Source organism: Protopterus annectens, chromosome 5.part0 (genome assembly GCF_019279795.1).
Source record: "Protopterus annectens isolate FY-2018-M chromosome 5.part0, PAN1.0, whole genome shotgun sequence".
Classification (NCBI taxonomy): domain Eukaryota; kingdom Metazoa; phylum Chordata; order Ceratodontiformes; family Protopteridae; genus Protopterus; species Protopterus annectens.
Genome location: NC_056735.1, coordinates 88,722,555 through 88,742,597, shown reverse-complemented (window position 1 = coordinate 88,742,597; position 20,043 = coordinate 88,722,555). Strand labels below are relative to the sequence as shown.

General features: G+C 42.3%; 1 protein-coding gene across 1 annotated transcript in view; it reads right to left on the bottom strand.

The window, feature by feature from the left end:
• The window catches only part of USP25 (ubiquitin specific peptidase 25), a 2,531,105-nt gene that overhangs the window by 995,862 nt on the left and 1,515,200 nt on the right, over positions 1-20,043 (bottom strand). Inside the window, exon 17 of the mRNA XM_044071806.1 lies at positions 5,066-5,294. Within this exon, the coding sequence (XP_043927741.1) occupies positions 5,066-5,294 (229 nt within the window). The remainder of the gene's footprint in view (positions 1-5,065; positions 5,295-20,043) is intronic.

Genomic DNA, 20,043 nt, shown 5'->3' with positions numbered 1-20,043 from the left:
AGGTGAAGTCACCCACTTTGACAGTATGTGCCCTTTCAATGAGCCAGTTGGCCACCCGTCTGATAATCCAGTTGGGAGAGTTTCTCTACATTATCTGAGTGGGGGGGTTATGTCAAATGCCTAGGCTAGGTGAAGATAGGTAGTATGCGCACTTGTCTTTTCCTTGCCCAGGGCCTCGGTGACTTTCTCGAAGAAGTCAAACATGTTTAATAGACATGACCTGCCTTTAATGAAACTGAATTGGGCTGGGTACAGAGTTTGGAGATTACCTACGTCCTTGTTAATATGGTTCATAATGATTCTTTCCACGTGCAGAGGGAATACTGTTGCTGTCCTCCATTCTGTGCAAAACACAGCCAGTTCGCAGGCTGTGGTTAAAAACAGGGATCCAAGTGGGTCTGCTAGGCCATGTTTTTTAAGCTGTTTAAGAGGCAACCTGAGATGTTGTCTGATCCCACTGATGCTGTGTTTTTGGCCTTGGAGAGCACAAAGATGACCTGTTCTCTTGAGATAACAGGCTGAGGAATGGTGGTATACTTTGGGGGATGACTGGAGGGGACAAAGGGTGAAGTTTGCGCCAAATCTGTCAGCTAGCAGGTTGGCTCTTGCCTCCGGTTGAGTAAAGCGGTTGCCATTCACAACCAGTTCAGTGTACTCCCTTTTAAATTTAAGAAGTAGTTAAAGAATGCCTTGTGATTATCTTTAGCTAGGGAGGCTATTTTTGCTTCATAATTAGCTTTGGAGGACTTGACAAGATCTGTAATTTAAGCTAAACAGGGATTTCTTCCTCTGCTGAGCCAGTTCCCTCTTGTTCCTGGACATGTTTCTTTCTCTTGTTATACAGCCTGTATATGCTAGACGTCAACCAGGATGGCTTGTTTTTTCAGCAAACCTGGTCTTAATCTGGTCAGTTACAGCCAATTCTATACCCCTGCTTAAGTGGTTATACAGGACATTGGTGTACACCTCTGCATAGGAGTCTTATCTACGTTCGAGAGGGACTTTGAAAATTCTTATACCATCGCTTAGTAGGAAGTAATTTGTCTTTGAAAAATTAAGAGTTTTTGAGCATGATGGAGTATGGTCTTATTGCATCAAAAGAGACTGAGTTATGGTCTGATCCTACCAGACAGGACATCAAACGGGTGCGCAATCCTCTCCCATGTTAGTGAATACTATTGTCCAGGACATCTGAGCCTCTTGTGGGTGTGCTAACTAGCTGTTCCAGAGCATTTGCATTGACAAAGTCCAAGAACCTCTGAGCCAGCATGTTTGTGGTCACGTGTTTTCCACTCAATGGTAGAATAATTAGAATCGCCCATGAGTAAGGTGTTGGGTTGTATGGCAAGTGACTCCAGTTAGTCTAGATATGTGGTATGCTTTTCCAGTTTCATGGTGGGGGACATACAGCTAGCTATGATGTGGTAAGGGGCTTTGTATATAGTTAATTGGGTATGCAGTAGCTCAAGACAGTCAGAGATGTACTTATCCTTAAAGAATATGGATAAGTTTGTCTGTTTCTTTCATGCTCATTTTGTGGTCTAAATGTATGGAAGGCATTGTAGCCCTGCATGGCTGGGGTGTTTTCTGTGCCTTTTGAACAGCGTCGCGGTGACTGCACAGACGTCAGCATCTTCCAAATTAAGGAGTGCTCCCAGGGAGTGCAGTTTCTTGTTTAGACTCCAACCATTAAAGTAGCAGTTAACTTATCTAGAGGAGGGTTTATGTTGGGAGGTTGGTTAATTTGCCACTGCCTAAAATTGTGCAATAGGAGTAGCTAATGCCTTTGCCAGTATCTGAAAGCCTAGAAGAAACCGGTGCAGACCATCTTTGGCAAAGCAGCATGGATTGTTGACTATGTCTTTCCAGGATGACAGATAGTGGATCCCCTTGGACTGACACCAGAAGCTAAGCCAATTCTTAAAAATCAATCATTTTTTGTTTGTACTGTGGCATCATCCTTGGAGAAGGTAGAATGCTGCTTAAGACTAGGCTTACACCAGCCTGTGACACAGTCTGAGAGCTCAGTCATGTCTCTCTTCATACAGTCCAGTGAGGTACGTCTCAAGTCATTCAGTCCCACATGGAATATGAAAGGAGTACTTGTAGCCGAGTGATGTGCACTGGAATGACTTGATGGATCCTGGCACCTGACAGGCAACTAACTGTAACCCACTCCACATCCAGCCTGGCGAGAGAATCTATCTCACAATGGAGTCGCATGTGAGAGAATCAATATCTCACAATGGAGTCGCATGTGAGAGAATCAATATCTCACAATGGAGTCGCATGTGAGAGAATCAATATCTCACAATGGAGTCGCATGTGAGAGAATCAATATCTCACAATGGAGTCGCATGTGAGAGAATCAGTATCTCACAATGGAGTCGCATGTGAGAGAATCAATATCTCACAATGGAGTCGCATGTGAGAGAATCAATATCTCACAATGGAGTCGCATGTGAGAATCAATATCTCACAATGGAGTCGCATGTGAGAGAATCAATATCTCACAATGGAGTCGCATGTGAGAGAATCAATATCTCACAATGGAGTCGCATGTGAGAGAATCAATATCTCACAATGGAGTCGCATGTGAGAGAATCAATATCTCACAATGGAGTCGCATGTGAGAGAATCAATATCTCACAATGGAGTTGCATATGACAAATGCATTACTTTTTTACACCTTATGGGCTTATTTGTTGAGACACTGATCTGTGTCATGTGTTGTAGTTGGGTTTTTTTTGCATTGTGTGTGTAATTGATTTCTATTTGGGAGGCCTCTGATCTTTTGGTAAATTACAAGTTGAGTGCCCCTGTATATGTAGGTTTATGTAGCCTGTCCTTAGTGTGGGAAGTTCATGTCTGCTGACAACCTGTTTGGCATTCAATTTGTCTTTATGAGAGAGTCTTGCATCCAAGTTTCATAGTTTAACTACATCTCTCACATAAAGCATTCATTTCAGGAGTAAGTGGTTGTCAATATACATGAAACAATTGCTACATTGCCTCAGAATGCTCATATCTATGAGGCTAGCCAGAGAAATGATGGAAAACTGCTCGTCCATGACAGCAGGCTCTCACTGTACGTTTTATTAGGAAGTGAATGGGTTAATTTGACCGGACTGTGCCAAGACTAAGAAGGACCTATACTTTGTGTAGGCCAAGGATGTTCAATAAGGCAACGCTGCTCAGCAAGCAACCGAGTTGCTCCTAGAGCAGCAGAAAAACTTGGAAGGGTTTCACTGACAGCTGTTTAGGGGAAAACTTAACTTCTAGGCTTTTACGTCTGTACAGGGCACTGCTAACTGCCTCTGAATGAACAGCAGCACCGCAGAAACACGAGACTTACATACGAGCAGAGAGAAACAATTTTTAAGCAAACTACAAATCAGGAAGCCACAGAATAAGCCTTCCACCAGCAATCTCCACCTCAAACAGGTTAGATCAGCACACTTTTGCCACAAGGGTGTAGAAAAACACCTTCTTAATGTACAACAGTATCTCTGCAGCCCAAGTGTAACAAAACCGCACAAACTATCAACTACCACACTGCAATAAACTACTTAAAGCAGTAGTAAGCAGTACATTTTTTGAAACTGCTTAAGTACAGTCACAATATACAAGAGAAAAAAATGTAGAGCCCCTTTTGTGTGCTTCCCTGCCACTTTATGAATAATCCCAATCGTTCTAATGTAAAAGCACAGTAAAAAGTTGTGTCCAGTGTGAAGTGTTACTACGAAATGCTACCACAAGCAAACGGAAAGCTACGGATACAGCAGTGCATTTTCAACACCTTATAAAAGTGTGACTATTCAATAAAAGTACTTTGCTTTGTATAAATCATCCAAGAGATGTTCAATTGCACAGAATTTATAAAGGGACTAAAAACAAGATAAGCTGATTAATAAGCCCTCCAGCCAATAAAACTACATGCAGAAAATCTCAAATGTTTCCCCAACCCAAACAGATCAGGCTACCTCCCAGTGCACTAGATGGAAAATCCACCTCTTAATATAAAAACAAATGCTTCCTAGAGTGTAAAAATACACTATTTTACCCAACAGCTAGCTAGATAATGAATTCAGAGCAAGTAAATCAGTAAAGTAGACTTCAGACAATTATGAGGCAAAATGTACTTTTTCAACATAAGCACAAGGAAAGGCAAATAAATAATTCAAGTTAACAGCAGCAGTGTAAAAAGGGAGGAGCTTATTGAGGTCAAATTACAGTGGGGTGGGCAGCTTAAAATTACGAGGTTTAAAAAAGAGAAATACAAAGGGGAGGGGCAGGTAAGAAAAACGAGCAGTGCTTTGGTTTATGCAGACTTGAAATCATTTTAGAAAAAACAAAGGCCCAGAAATTCACTGTGTATTTAAGTATCACACAATAGACAATTTAACCAATGCAAAAACATGTGAAATGTGCGGCCTAGATCATTTAAATGTTTACCTCTCACATAGAACAAAAACACCAGGCCAAGCAGATTTCTTAAAGGAGAAAGCAACTCTATCAGCAAGTCAGACAAAACAAAAACATAAGTTTACTTTCCTCACCTAGCAGGGAATTGCCAGCAGTGCAAATAATAGTACTTATTTGCTCATAAATCAATTCTACATCTTTTCGGCAGCACTTAAAAACACTTCAGCGACTTGCTCAAAATAAACTCTAAACACAGTTATCTTTGGTACAGCAAACACAATAACATTCAGAATCTTATTTCTATTCAACACAAAACAAAACATATTAATTGTTACATTAGCAAACACTCTGCTTTTTCACTTTTATATCAAATTCACTGTAACAAAAATATTTCAACAACTTAAGGTAGCTTATAAACTTTCTAATCTCCTCACACCAGGATACTCAAGCTGTCTTGATGAGGCATAATTATTTACTGCAGACATTTTAGTTATTTCACAATTGTGCTAGAATGCTTTTACATCTTAAAGGAAAAATCCAAAGATACAGAATAAACCCCCCACAATTCCATATGAATGGTCATATGTCCCTTCACCGCTCTGCCATAACCCAATTTGATGCAGTAAAACTGGCTCATTACCTTGTATCAAGTATGTTTCTTTGACACTGATGTACATTAAGCAGTAGGCACTCGCATTTCTATAACCACCAAAGGAATCGCGTTCCAGCTCCTCCCATGAAGATTTTGTAACCGAGATGTCATTGTATTTCATCCACCATTCCCGATTGTGGTCAAAGATGTAAGCCCAGTAGTGTCCTGCATTTGCTTGCCCTTCGTGGACAAGCACAGCATGCAACTTGTAGGGATTCTGTAGTGAAGTGTGGGAAAATACATAGTTATCCTGCCTTCATGTACAACTTCTCAGAACAGTAAAATTCACAGGTGCAATACAGACTTCATACAGAAATTAAATTATATGCTCTTACTGGCACATACAACATGCTAAACAAGTTCAACCTCAAATACAAAACAGATGCAAACAAAATACTAATTATGGTAAAAAAGCGTTCAAATATTCTCCTGCAGTTCTACCAAATGTTTTCAAAAAGAAAATGCATCCATGTGCATGCACACAATCTATACACATGGTTAGCTATGAAACTTAGATGTCCACTAGAAAGAACAGTCAGTGCTAAGGAAGGACTGCACAACTAGCAACAAGCCTGAATCTGAATGAGGGCTGAAGAGACTTTCAATACCATAAGTATATTACTATGTCACCTTAGCTTAGAAATCAGTATGTCTGTACACTAAATATTAACACAAACAGTAACCATGACCCACTACTGCTGCTGTCTACATCTGTACCCGTAAGCTGCTAGGAAAAAAAAAAACAAAAAAAAACCAGTGCAGTTCCAGGTCTGGGTTTCACTACTAAATCTGGTCAATGTTTGTGTGGGTACTTTATACTTCATCTCACCTCCCCCAAAACATTCTGATTGACAGGCTACAGCGGATAAATACAGATACCAGTGGCTTTACAATTGATCTTAGAGTCCACCTTCAGGTTGCAGCCAAAAAGAATTCATAAAGCACTTCACTTACTCAGTTCAAAAAAATTCTCCTGCATTAGTCTCACTGTGGCAAATGCTTTTAAGATACACGGAGAAAAGTTCCAAAGTACAAAGCCAGGGGCACTTAGTTAAAAAGTATAGTTCTGAGATATGGGAGGAAACTAAAATGCCAACAGAAAACTTGTATGGACACATGTAGAACAGGTAAACTTCAGAGTGGACCTGGAGCTCAGAGGCAGCATGCAAACCACTAAGCAACAGCACTAACAAATGCAGAGCACAATAACCCCTATTAAATGCAAAGAAAAATATAATTAAACACTAAACTAAACAGATGTGGTAAATGAAATGTAAAAATTCAGATATCAAAAAGTACAGTTTTGTACCTACCATAAATGTAGATGTCCGAACTGGATAGCATCTGCAGTCATAACAAGTGGGTTGTCCTGTCGTCAGGCAGCCCTTCAGTCGGCCGGATTCCAAAGTCCGGGTCCGGCTTCGGCTGATGTCGCACTCCACCCGACGTCATCTCTGTTGGTCTTCGGGTATAAAGGCATCAGCCTACGCCATTTTCCTCAGTGTTTCTTGCCCCAGATGCCAGTAGCCCTCTTGCAGGCTAAAATTTGGATAGATGCCAATGTTTCCAAATAGATAGAGGTAAACACAACAATAAGCATGTATGTACATATACACAAACAAATACACCATAAAAGACTCCCCCCCAACAGCTAGCTATTAGAAGGGTAAACACCCTAGGAGTACCACAGAGGGATGGAGGGAGGTAATCCTGACTGCAGATGCTATCCAGTTCGGACATCTACATTTATGGTAGGTACAAAACTGTACTATGTCCTTCATGGATGCATCTGCAGTCATAACAAGTGGGTAGAATACCGTAGCCAACTAGGGGAGGAGGATAAAAGTAGATTATGGTGTGTTTAGGATCCCTTGCAGTACAGCAGTGGCAAACCCTGCTCGGGATCTGGAATATAGAGGCAAATTATAATGCTTGGCAAATGTATGCACGGAGGTCCAAGTAGCCGCCTCAATAATGTCTTTGGTTGCCACTCCTCGTAAGAAGGCTGTGGTAGTGGCTGTTGCTCTTGTAGAATGAGGTCTTATGTTCTGTGGAATTGGTTTTCCATGGAAGGAGTAACAGAATCGTATGCAATTTCCTATCCATTTGGAGATTGTCTGTTTGGAAATAGCTTTTCCTTCCCTTCCTGTTGCATAGGCTACAAAAAGTTGGTCAGTCTTTCTGCTATTTTTTGTTCTGTCCAAGTAGTAGCGTAGCTGTCTATGTACATCCAAGGTATGCAGTATTCTTTCCCTCTGTTTTGTGGGTTGGGAAAGAAGGTAGGTAGGTGGATTGCCTGGTTTAAAGACACTCTGGATACCACCTTAGGCATAAATGTAGGATTAGTCCTCATGGACACTCTATCTTGGTGGAAGATTAGGAAGGGTTGCACTGCCATTAAGGCCTGTAGTTCTGAAACCCTCCTTGCTGAAGTAATTGCCAGTAGGAAAGCAGTTTTCCATGACAGGTGTTGTAGGTCTGCTGTTGCTGCTGGTTCAAAGGGTGCTAGTGTCAACTTTTCTAGCACAAAGTTTAAATCCCAAGCTGGTAATGGTGGTTTCCTTGGAGGTTTTACATTCTTGATTCCTCTGAGGAATTGCCTGAGTAAAGGGTGCGAAAAAACAGGTGTATCAAAGCTGTATTCTGCTGAAATAGCTGATGCATGTATCTTGATGGAGGAGTAGGACAGGCCTGAATGAAGAAGTTCGACCAGATACTCCAGAATGTTAGGCATATCTATGTTTGACACATCTTTTCCTCTTTCCGTACTCCAGATGACAAACCTTTTCCATTTTCCAGCATAGTTCCTTCTTGTTGAAGGTCTGCGTGCTTCAAGAATAATGTCTTTAACTCTTTGGGAAAGTTCTGGAATAGCTGCTGTTATGTGATGTTCCATGCAGTCAGTTGCAAGGTTTTTAGGTTTGGATGTATGATGCTGTAGTTGTTCTGCGTTAACATCAAAGGCATCAGGGTGATTGTCCACATATTGTACCGAGACATGCTCCTCAGTAGTGGGTACCAGTGTTGTCTTGGCCAGTTTGGAGCTATCAGGATTATCCTTGGACGTTCTTCCTTGATTTTGAGTAGTACCTTGTGTATCAAAGGAAGAGGCGGAAATGCATATGCTGTTAGGCCTTTCCAGTTGAAAGAGAGCGAATCCACTTTCCATGCTAATGGGTGGAATGTCCTTGTGCAGAATTTTTTGAGCTGGTGATTGAGAGGTGATGCGAATAGGTCTATCTGTGGCATTCCCCATTTCTTTGAGATGGTCTTGAAGATGTCCGGGTGAAGCTTCCATTCGTGGGCATCCGAAGTGGTTCTGCTTAGTATGTCTGCTAGGGTATTGTCTTTCCCTGGTACAAATATTGCCTGTAACTGGATGTTGTAGCTGAGTGCCAGGGTCCACAGCTCCAAGGTCATTCTGCATAGGGGGTATGAATGAGTGCCTCCCTGTTTGTTGATGTACCACATGACTGTGGTGTTGTCTGTCCTTATCATCAACTGGCCCTCTTTGAGAAATGGTTTGAACTTTTGGATTGCCAGTTTTACTGCCAGCATTTCTTTTAGGTTGATGTGCAGGTGAAGTTGATCCTGTGTCCACAATCCTTGCACGCATTTGTCCAGCATGTGGGCCCCCATCCTAGGTCTGAAGCGTCTGTTGTGATGGTCTGGCTTGCTTGACATCTGCGAAAGGGTAGGCCTGGGTTTGACTGGCATGCCTGAGCCCACCATAGGAACTCCTGTTTTAAGCATGGAATTAGTGGGATTTCTGTTTCTAGACTGTGTCTGTGTTGGGACCATAAATTCTTTAGGTACCACTGTAGTTTTCTCATGTGTAGTCTGGCAAATGGAACCAAGATTATGCATGATGCCATGAAGCCCAAGGCCTGCAGTACTTTTCTTGCTGTTAACTTGTTCAGTTTTGTTAGTGCCAAGAAGTATAGAGGGAGTTCTTTTTGTTTTTCTGTAGTCAGGAATGCCATTTGTTTTACTGTGTCCAATTCCGCGCCCAAGAATGTCCTTGTTTGGGATAGTATCAGCCTTGACTTTTGTAAATTGACTGTGTATCCCAGTGCTTGTAGCAAGTAAATGACCCTTTGTAAATCTGTTGTCAGCTTGCTTTTGTTGTCCCCTTGTAGCAGGCAGTCGTCCAGGTATGGGTAAATTTGAATTCCCTCAAGTCTGCAATGGGCGATTACTGATGCCAGGCATTTTGTGAATACTCTGGGCGCAGTAGATAAGCCAAAAGGCAATGCTGAGAATTGATAGTGCTCTGATCCTGCAAGAAATCTGAGGTATCTTCTGCAGATTGGTCGAATGGGGACGTGCAGGTATGCCTCCTTGAGATCTAGAGTTACCAGCCAAGACTCCTTGCCCAGCATGGGAAGAAGTTGCTGTAGGGTCAGCATTTTGAATTTTGGGACAATGATGTATGTATTTAAGGTGGACAGGTCGAGAATTGGTCTCCAACTTTTTCCTTTCTTGGAACTAGGAATAGTCTGGAGTAGAACCCCTTTCCTTGCTCTGCTGTTGGCACTCTTTCCACAGCTCTCATGTTTGCTAGCTCCATTATCTGGCGTAGAGCCTCTGTTTTTTGATTTGGAGGTAGATTTGGCATTCCTCTTTTGACTGGAAAAGTGTGGAAGTGAAACCGGTAACCTTGATCTATGGTTTGTAAAATCCACTTGTCCTTTGTTATGTAGTGCCAGTTCTTTGAAAATAAGGTTAACTTTCCGCCTAGAGGAGCTGCTATTTGTTCCCTGGTAGGCGGATTTAGGGTTAAGTCACTGTGGTTGTGTTGATGTAGTGGCAGTGGCTGTGTCTGTGCCTCTTGTTACCTTGCCACTGTCTTCCTCTGTAGGCACCTCCTCTGGATTGGTTTCTGCCTCTGGAACGTCTATTCCTGCCCCTTTGAAATTTTGTGGAGTCGTTTCAAGAGTTGTAGCAGGGGCCTCAGCTGTAGGAATAGGTTCAGCTGTACTTTGTTCAGTTTTCTCGGTTTCGGCCGAAACAGAGACACTCGCGGTTTGCTTGACCATGGTTTCGGCCGAAACCGCGGACCGCGAGTGTCGGTCTTTATCTTTGCGTTTTTTGCCAGATTGGGTAGTCGGAGGATCCGACGGCATAATGTACGCAAAATCAGAACCGAAAAACTGTTCTGCGAACTCCGACCGACGCCTAAGCGTTCGTCGGTTGAAAGAAGCACAGGCCGAACAGGCTGCTACGTCGTGGGCTGGGCCTAAACAAGGCAGACAGTAAGAGTGGAAATCTTTATGAGGTATTTGTTTCCCACAGTTTAAACAATTGTTAACTTTTTCTGACATCGGCTGAGGCAAGAAAGAGTCCCCAACGGGGTACTTAGCTTTAGAAGTCTTCGAAGTAGTGTTCGGTAGAAGTATTGTCTGGATCCGACCGACCGGCACTTGCGAACAGCTTCTGCTTCGGCCACGCCGCAAGAAAGACTGAGGAAAATGGCGTCGGCTGATGCCTTTATACCCGAAGACCAACAGAGATGACGTCGGGTGGAGTGCGACATCAGCCGAAGCCGGACCCGAACTTTGGAATCCGGCCGACTGAAGGGCTGCCTGACGACAGGACAACCCACTTGTTATGACTGCAGATGCATCCATGGAGGACATCTAGGAAGGTCGCTTTTCACATTTTGCATGCTGGCAGCTTTTCACCACATACTTCGGTTATTTACTGGAAAAATTCTGTTTTTTTACATTTTTCTTGGTATTTCATTTGAAAAATGGGTGAGCATACATGCACACGTGTTACAGTCAACTGCATTTTGCATGTTTTCTGTGCAGAGGGAATTACTATTCTGCCTCCCTGTACATGAGCATTAATCTTCAAAAAAAAGTCTGACATGGTTTAATGCATTTCCTCAAAACAAATGTCACTGGGTAATGACCTAATAAATGCCTTACAATTGTTCATAGGTATGTGCTAGGCTAAATCCAATGGGGCCTTTATAAGTCCAGCCATGCAACCCAAATGTATCCCACAAGTTTTTTGGAGCCTTAGACGTCACACTTTAAGGAGCATTATGTAAGCCAGAACATGACATGGACAGCCTCAGCCCATTACAGACAGAGGTGCGACACCTGGGGTGAATTTCTGATTTGCCAGCTACTGGTCCTGGTTACACCTGAAGGATAGGGAAGAGCTCTGCTTCACATGGATGGGAAGCCTGTTCCACAGGAAAGGAATTCTGACTCACATACCCGTCCCTCCAGCATGTCCTATTAATGTCACAAGCAAGGTTCAAGTCCCTAGATCAAGTAGTTCTGACTGCCTCTCAACAGTCTGTAGGACACAGACTACAGAGATGGGGGCTTTGAGACTATCTGCATAGGACACATTTACACCATGTATTCTTTTTGTGAGAACCTCTGTGGACATTTCAGATGCTGCATGTGCCTGGTCATGTACATACCAAAAGGGGAGATGAACTGAATGATGAGTACATTGGAACGATGACCTCCTTGGACCTACGTACCATGCCCTTGCTTTTTAAGTTGAGTAAGACAGGATTTCTATCGGACGGCGCAGTGGTGTAGCGGTAGCATTGTTTCCTCACAGCAAGAGGTTCTCTGGTTCAATTCTCGGCTGCAGAGCCTTCTGTGGGGAGTCTGCATGTCCTCCCTGCGTTCGTGTGGGTTTTCTCCCACGTTACAAAGACATGCGTCTGCAGCATTTCTCCCTGGGCCTCCATGGGAAAATTGGTTTTGTTCCAAGTCGGACTTTCCTGGTTAACAAATGTTAAATAAAAATTAAAATAAATAAATACATTTCCTTACAACCATAAGACACATGTTGGCTGAAAGCCATGTTATTATCCACATATGTCCCTAAATCCCAGACTACTGGCTCCACTATTAGCTGCAAGTTATTAATGAGGTAGTTTCCTAGGGTGGCAGACGTCCCAAATGATACTACTATACACTTTTTGGCATTGAATTTTAAGCCATGATTTAGGGACTAGTCATTTGTCTGTTAGTCACTCCTGCAGCATTGCGTCTTGGGGGGGATACCATGACTGCTCTGAGTTTGCAGTCACCTACAAACCTGGTCAGCCAAAGGTCTTTGACATTATCTTTAACTTCTGAGAAGTAAAAGACAAAAAGGAGCAGGCCCAGCACACAGCCTTGAGGGACTTTGCTAGTGACCGGCCTCTGTGGAGGTGGACTCCCCTATCCTAACTTCCTAGATCCTGAGTGCCAGCTGGTTATCTCAGTGCATAACATAGGGATTAATGTCCAATTCTGTGACTTTGTATCAAAAACCTTAAGCCAGAACAAAGCAGGCAGTGTGCTTGATTTTGTTCTCATCCATTACCTCTGAAACTTTCAAAGGGCTCCACCAGGTTAAGTAGGCATGGTGTATTTTTGACAAAGACAGAATGGGCTGAATACAGGGTCTGAAGGTTTACTGTGGCATTACTAATCATATTAATAATTATTATTTCCATGACTCTGCATGTGAGACTAGTCAGACTTGTGGGTCTGTAGTTCCCAGGATCCAATGATAGACCACCACTGTGCAGAGGGATGACTGTTGCAGTCCTTCATTCACGAGGCAAAAAACCTGTCTCGAAATTCTAGATAAATGGTGACTCCAGAGGTCCAAAAAAAGTCATGCTTCATGTATTTAGGAGGCACCTTGGGGTATTATCGAGGCCCACTCATGGGATGATATTAGCCTTAGGCAGCTCACTTAGGACCTGCTCCATAAAGAGATAGCTGGGGGTTATGTTTCATGGTGTTACTTTGTTGGGGGTAAAACCGGAGCCGAATTTGCCAGCCAGCAGTTTTGTGCTGCATCTTTCGGCTCTATGTCAGTGGCTCCATTAACAATCAGTTCTGCACATTGCTGTAAACTGTCTGAGGTTTTGAACATGCAAAAGAAAGCTTTATGATTGCCCTTGGCCTGGGGGGCTATATTTACCTCAAAACTGGCTTTGGCAGACTCAATTTGTCCTCTTAGCTGTTTGCTTAGCCTGATGAAAATTTTTATCCTGCTAAGCAATGCACTTACTAATTGTAGTATGAATTTTTGCCTTTGGAGTTTGTTGAGTTTGTTCCAGGTTGGTTTCTGCTATGCATAAGCAGCTATGTTTTTAGAGTTTGACAGAGCTTGGAATTTTGTCAGGTAATCGCTTAATAATAGGTAGTTTTCTTTAGAATAGTTTCTGTTACAGCACTGATTTTCTACTTCAAGAGACAGCTTTACGGACTAACCTTACCAGATAGGACACTGCACTGGGGGATGCAGCATTCTCCCATATTTGAGAGTTCCATAACCAGTATGTCTGCACCCCTAATACGCATATGGACTAAATGGTCTAGTGTGTGTGTGTGTGTGTGTGTGTGTGTGTGTGTGTGTGTGTGTGTGTGTGTGTTTTTTTTACTATGTCCAAGAATTTTTGGGCCTGCAAATTCAGGGTTGTGTAGAATTCCCAGTTTACAGAGGGGTAAAGTCCACCAAGACTATGGTATTAGGCAGAATGATGACTGCCTCCACTAGGTCTAAGTACAAGCTATGGGTTTCATGGGTCATAGTGGGTGACCTATAGCTAAGCAAGGATATGATGTGGAACTACCTATGGCAATTTAGACATGAAGCTCAAGCATGTCATCCTGTTTGAAGAACCTTGAGAATGTTTGTTTGTGATGTAGATCAACACACCTCCACCTTTAGTGCGTGCCTGTGCAGTAAATGGCCTAAACATGAGGAAGGCATTGCATCCTGTACTGCTTCAGTGCCCTCCATGGCTTTAAACCATGTCTAGGTAACTGCACAGATGTCTACATTCTCTAAAGTGAGGAGACCATGGAATGGAGTTTCTTGTTTAAGGTTAGTAGCATTGAGCAGTAACGCATTTAGATTCCCTTGAGCTGATTTTGCAAAGTTGGAAGGTTTGTCAATTTAGCAATGCCTAAATAAGGTTTTATGGGGAGGACAATGTTTTAGGCAATATTCTAAAGCCTAGCTGGGAATTCAAGCTCCTAGCCTCAAAAGCTATGAAACCATCTAGAAAAAAAATGTTAGTCATTTTACATGCCAAGACGGATAAAACAGTTTGTATACATTTTTTGGACCCATAGTCCCAAAAATGTTATTTTAATGGTTTTTACATTTATTACTCTGCACACAAACACATTTTATACTCCTTGGTATGTATGTGCAGCAGTTTGCCAATTTCAGACTTATTTGGGACAGAATTTAATCTGGTCTATTCTCTCTCAATACATTTGTACAAAATGTTCACACACAGTCAATTAGCCCTATACAACAAACTGCATAAACTACCAACTGTGCATGTCTGTCAGAAGAAATGGATGAGATTTTGCTAGAACATTTATGACGGAACAGTTTTCTGGGAAGAGTTATATTTTATTTAGGATATCATTACAAAATACTGATATGACTCAGCCATTTTATATAAATGACACACAGATGATTAAGCTCAATCTGTTAATTTGCAGCTTCTTTCAGTCCAGAGTTTGATCGCTCCATCACTGGTTGCCTACTGTCTAACTTAACCAGACATTGCACAATGGCCACCCCTTACACGGGAAATGTGTGTCCACTAGGCTTACCGGGTTTACAAATGAATTACAGAATGAGGTTGTCAGCCTGAAAAAGAAAAATGAAATATATACGTTTAATGCAAACTGAGCGGCAAAAAAAGGAACACCAAAACGCCTATAAAAGATTATCACTGGTAACCAGCAATAAGACCCTATTTCTAAAAGCTTGTATGGATTTCTAATATTTTTTCTAAAAATACATGTCTCAAACATTTACCACCAATTTCATGAATTTGACCTGCTTACCGGTCATTTCTCTATGATGGCACAAGCTATTTCATACTAGTTTGTTAGCCCCCCCCCCCCCCGGGCCTCTGGCCTAGTCGGACATCCCCAGTAAATAAATCTTTAAAAAAAAAAATTGTACGTATATATATATATATATATATATATATATATATATATATACACACACACACACACACACACACGCGTCAGTTAAAGAAATGTAATTTTTACAATTTTTGCTTTACTTGTTAAAGGGGAAAGCCCACTGTACAAAGATGACACTTTACAGGGGTGACCACGGGTACGGTTTCCTTTAGTTGCTCAAAGTCTCACAGCAGCCAAATGGAGGCGGAGGGCATCAGACCATGAACTACAAGATGCAATGCTAACAGGTCACAGCATTGATTCTCTAAGGTTTATCTAAATGTGCATCACTGCATTTGAGTCAAAGAAAAATGTGTGTGTGTGGGGGGGTAATGCATAAATCCACTGATGCAGTTTGACTTGAAATGCAACAATGGATATGAGCTACACTTCCCACCCTGAACAAAAGCTCCCTGATGGAAACCACATATGTAATACATAATGCACAAGAAATGTAAAGTACACATGCACAGAGACTTTGCAAGATCACACAATGGTGCCCCTCTAATCTGCCTTATGTATGTCACTGCGGACAGACCACCTTAGCTGGCAACATACACACATACATTAGCTGTCAAAGACCATGATTTAAAGTGTTGTGGTCTCCATTTCTCAACCTGCTGAGTAATGTGGTATATTAAACTACCTCCTAGCTGTGAAACATCAGTCAGAATGGAAGCACTACATAATCTGTACAATACTGTTGGCCACTGTTGTATGTGACCTAATCATTAGTCTGGCAGTTGGGTTAGAGGATTATGGAGTTGTTAAGCTGTTTCCTGTGGTCTAGAGGTGCAAGGTTTGATTCTCCCAGCCTCCATTACCCAACTGTGTGACTCTGAGCAAGTCACTTGGCCCAGGAGCACTGTCTGGCTAAGTATGAGAAAGGTCCATGCAGATCAGTGCCCCAACTCAGAAAACAAATGCAAATAAAACGAAATAAAATCATCAGAATCAAGTGGCATTATTTAGTCATTTTTGGCACTTGATTTGGACAGTCAACTGGGCAGGACCCATTTTCAGAGGAAAAGGAGGGAAAAGCTCCAGGGAGGTAAAAAAAAAACAGTTCTAATGCTTAGAAAATGTTTACATCCACTATAGCAGTTTTAAGACTCTTCCACTGCTTAAGAAGTTTGCTGTTGTACACAAATTATATGGAAGAGGACAAACAAAGCAAACCCACATATGCAGCTGTGAAATAATCTCATCATAACCTGCAACATAAATAAGGTTCAATAACAAAACAAAGTAAAACACACAACATGCACGAATGCACACCAAAATCCTGCATGCAAAGTAAAAGATTTATAGGAATACGACTCTGGAAGACACTACGTTGATTTCCCTCCAACATCCACAAAGATGGTGATGGTACAGATGCAAGCAAACTTGTAACAGCTACTAGGAACACAAACATGCACAGACACACATGTATGCATAAATGTATGCATGTGCTGCAAGACGGTGTGATACTTTTTGCCAAACAGTGAAACCTACCCAACAGTTTGCAAACTGTCTGCAGAATCTGTGTCTATAAAACAAACACGGCAAGGATACAAACTAATTCTTCTTTAATAAGGTGAAGCGCTTTTTGTTTGTTATATCACAAACTTCATCAAGTCTGATGAAGTCTGTGATACAGCAAACGAAAAGCTCTTCACCTTATTAAAGGATTAGTTCGCACCCTTGCAGTGTTTTTGTTATATATATATATATATATATACACACACACACACAGTCTGTTTTTGTCGATTTTTTTGTCTACAGAATCTGTTAGAATTAGTTTTTTGCTACAGTGAGCATGGCCACGTTTCTTTACAAGACAGACACTTTGCTGTATTAGGCAGAACAGGGTTACTCGATACAATTATAGCTGTAAAACAGGTCTGAGGAAAGCCCATGCAAAGTGCTGTTTGCCCATCATATATGGGGATTTGATATGGGTGGAGCAGCAGCTCAATAAAAAAGATAAAAAAAAAAGTGAAGGAAGACCTCAGACAACAGGGAGGAAGCTGGAGATGTGCTTGTTCTAGTAAGGGAGAGAGAGACTGCACAGGCTCAGAATCAGAGACACACACTGAAACAGACTGCAGCCAATCTGTATGGGGCTGTGTTGAAGGGACCCTGCTGTGGTCTTCATAGGAGGTTACTAAGCTAATGGCAGAGCCACACTGCCCTGTAAGCCAGGCACAGGTATCCCCTTAGCAACCTGTAGGAGACAGAATACAGGCAGTCCAAGTTTCCTGGACTTCTGAGAAATACATTTTGAACAGTAAGGGACCCAGCACAGAACCCTGTGGTGCACCACTGCTGACTGGGCTTTTGCTAGAGGTGAAGTCACCCACTTTTACTGTATGTATCCTGTCACTGAGCCAGTTGGTTACCCATCTGGTAATGCAGGGGTTAATTCCCAATTTAGATAGTTTATCTATAATACCAGAGTAAGGTATTCTGTCAAATGACTTGGCTAGGTCAGGATAGGTGGTATGCACTCTCCCTCGCCAAGGGAATAAGTAACTTTCTTGAAGAAGTCAACCATGTTTAACTGGCATAATCTACCTTTAACAAATCCAAAATGGGATGGTTCCACCGTTCGGGGATTATCCATGTCCTTGTCAATAACGATCACGATGATTCTTTCCGTAGCCGTGCAGATGATGCTAGTCAAGGTTATGGGTCTTAAGTCATAAGATTTTACTATTTTTGCAAATTACTGTGATTTCTACATTTCAGTATAATGAAGCTTTGTCTCTGCCATCTTTAATGTTTAACAATGGTGGACTCTAGTCGGCATTTTTAATGCACTTTCCTGCCAAAGTCCTAAGACTGCACTTACTGTTGCCAATGTAAAGCAGCCACCCACTTGAGTAAAATCTCCCCTGTGCGAGAGAGACCTGTAGTATGTGCTTAAAGTGTTTTTTTCCTTTGTTAACCCTGCCTATTTGCCGGTTTGTCAGACCTACTGCAGACCAATGCTGTTACTGCTGCTGCCAAAGCGAAAGACGCAACAGTCACACCGATGGCTATGCCAAGGATAGTCCCACAATTAAACTAACCAGGAAGGACTGCTGCTGCCAAAGTGAAGGAGGCAACAGTCACACCGATGGCTATGCCAAGGACAGTCCCACAATTAAACTGACCAGGAAGGACTGCTGCTGCCAAAGCGAAAGACGCAACAGTCACACCGATGGCTATGCCAAGGACAGTCCCACAATTAAACTAACCAGGAAGGACTGCTGCTGCCAAAGTGAAGGAGGCAACAGTCAGACCGATGGCTATGCCAAGGACAGTCCCACAATTAAACTAACCAGGAAGGACTGCAGCTGCCAAAGTGAAGGAGGCAACAGTCACACCGATGGCTATGCCAGGGACAGTCCCACAATTAAAACTAATCAGGAAGGACTGCTGCTGCCAAAGTGAAGGAGGCAACAGTCACACCGATGGCTATGCCAAGGACAGTCCCACAATTAAACTAACCAGGAAGGACTGCTGCTGCCAAAGCGAAAGACGCAACAGTCAAACCGATGGCTATGCCAAGGACAGTCCCACAATTAAACTAACCAGGAAGGACTGCTGCTGCCAAAGTGAAGGAGGCAACAGTCACACCGATGGCTATGCCAAGGACAGTCCCACAATTAAACTAACCAGGAAGGACTGCTGCTGCCAAAGTGAAGGAGGCAACAGTCACACCGATGGCTATGCCAAGGACAGTCCCACAATTACACTAACCAGGAAGGACTGCTGCTGCCAAACTGAAGGAGGCAACAGTCACACCGATGGCTATGCCAAGGACAATCCCACAATTAAAACTAATCAGGAAGGACTTAGAAGTTTATCATGTTGCTTTTGGGCAGTATGACCGGTACAAGAAGCAGGACAGATCCGAATGCGCCATAATACTTTCAGCTCACCTACCTGATCAACAGCTGAATACCTTCACAGACATGGAAGGGACTCTGTATCAGGTCTGAGAAAAGGTTAAAAAAAGGTATTACTTGACAGAGATGGTGCTACCTCTGAGACACAATCTTACAAACTTTCACAGCTGGTCTTCCTTGTAACAAATGGGCAAGATCACAGTTATATAACTTAAAGCATATACTTAATGGTTAGGTAGTATCCTGACTCCATGACATGGTACCCTTACTGCATCCAAGGCGACCTGGGATAGACTAGTGGCCATGGCAGTGGAGAAGCAGGACAGAGAAGGGGAAGAGTGAAGGGGGTGTGGTATACTCATCTTTCCAAGGGAGGAAAGTAGAGGATGTTTAGACACATTTTTGCAGTGGAGACTGGGGGGGGGGGTGGACTACTTCCCACGCTTGAGGATTGGGGAAAAGGCTTCTTGCTTAAACACTCATTTGAGGAAGTGAGGGATGACTGGCATAAACAGCCCATTGCACGTCCCCACCCCATCTATGAAAGCTGGTTATTTGTTGGGACGGTAGTGTTGAAAGAAGAAAACCCACAAACCTTCTGTAACAGAAGTCTAAATGATGACCTCTTCCAAACAACTCCTGCCCTGGTGAAGGGGATGAAAGGCCTCAACTGACAATGAGGGAACTGATGGTCAACGGGCAACAAGGGCAAAAAAAGCTTAAATTTATGGTTAGAATTCTAAGATTCAACATACTATAAATAAAATGGCAGAAAAGTTAGTCACTGACAAACATATGAAATGTTTTAACTTTTAATCATCACATTTCAAATGGTAACACGAGTACATATTCATTAACAAAAATTAAAACAAACCACAACATATTCCATTGTTACTGCCATACAGTGTACAGGTTAACAGTTTTCATTCATTCCGACACACAAATTGCTCAATTCCTGCTTTCTCGTAAACCTCACTCTTCCTCCTGAAAATTATTTTGCAAGTATTCTTTCCATTTATACCTATGAAATTTTTCCTTCCTTTCTTCTAAAAATTCCACCTCTAGTTATTTTATTTCCTTTACTGGTCTACCATGGTATTCAAATGGGGTGAACTTC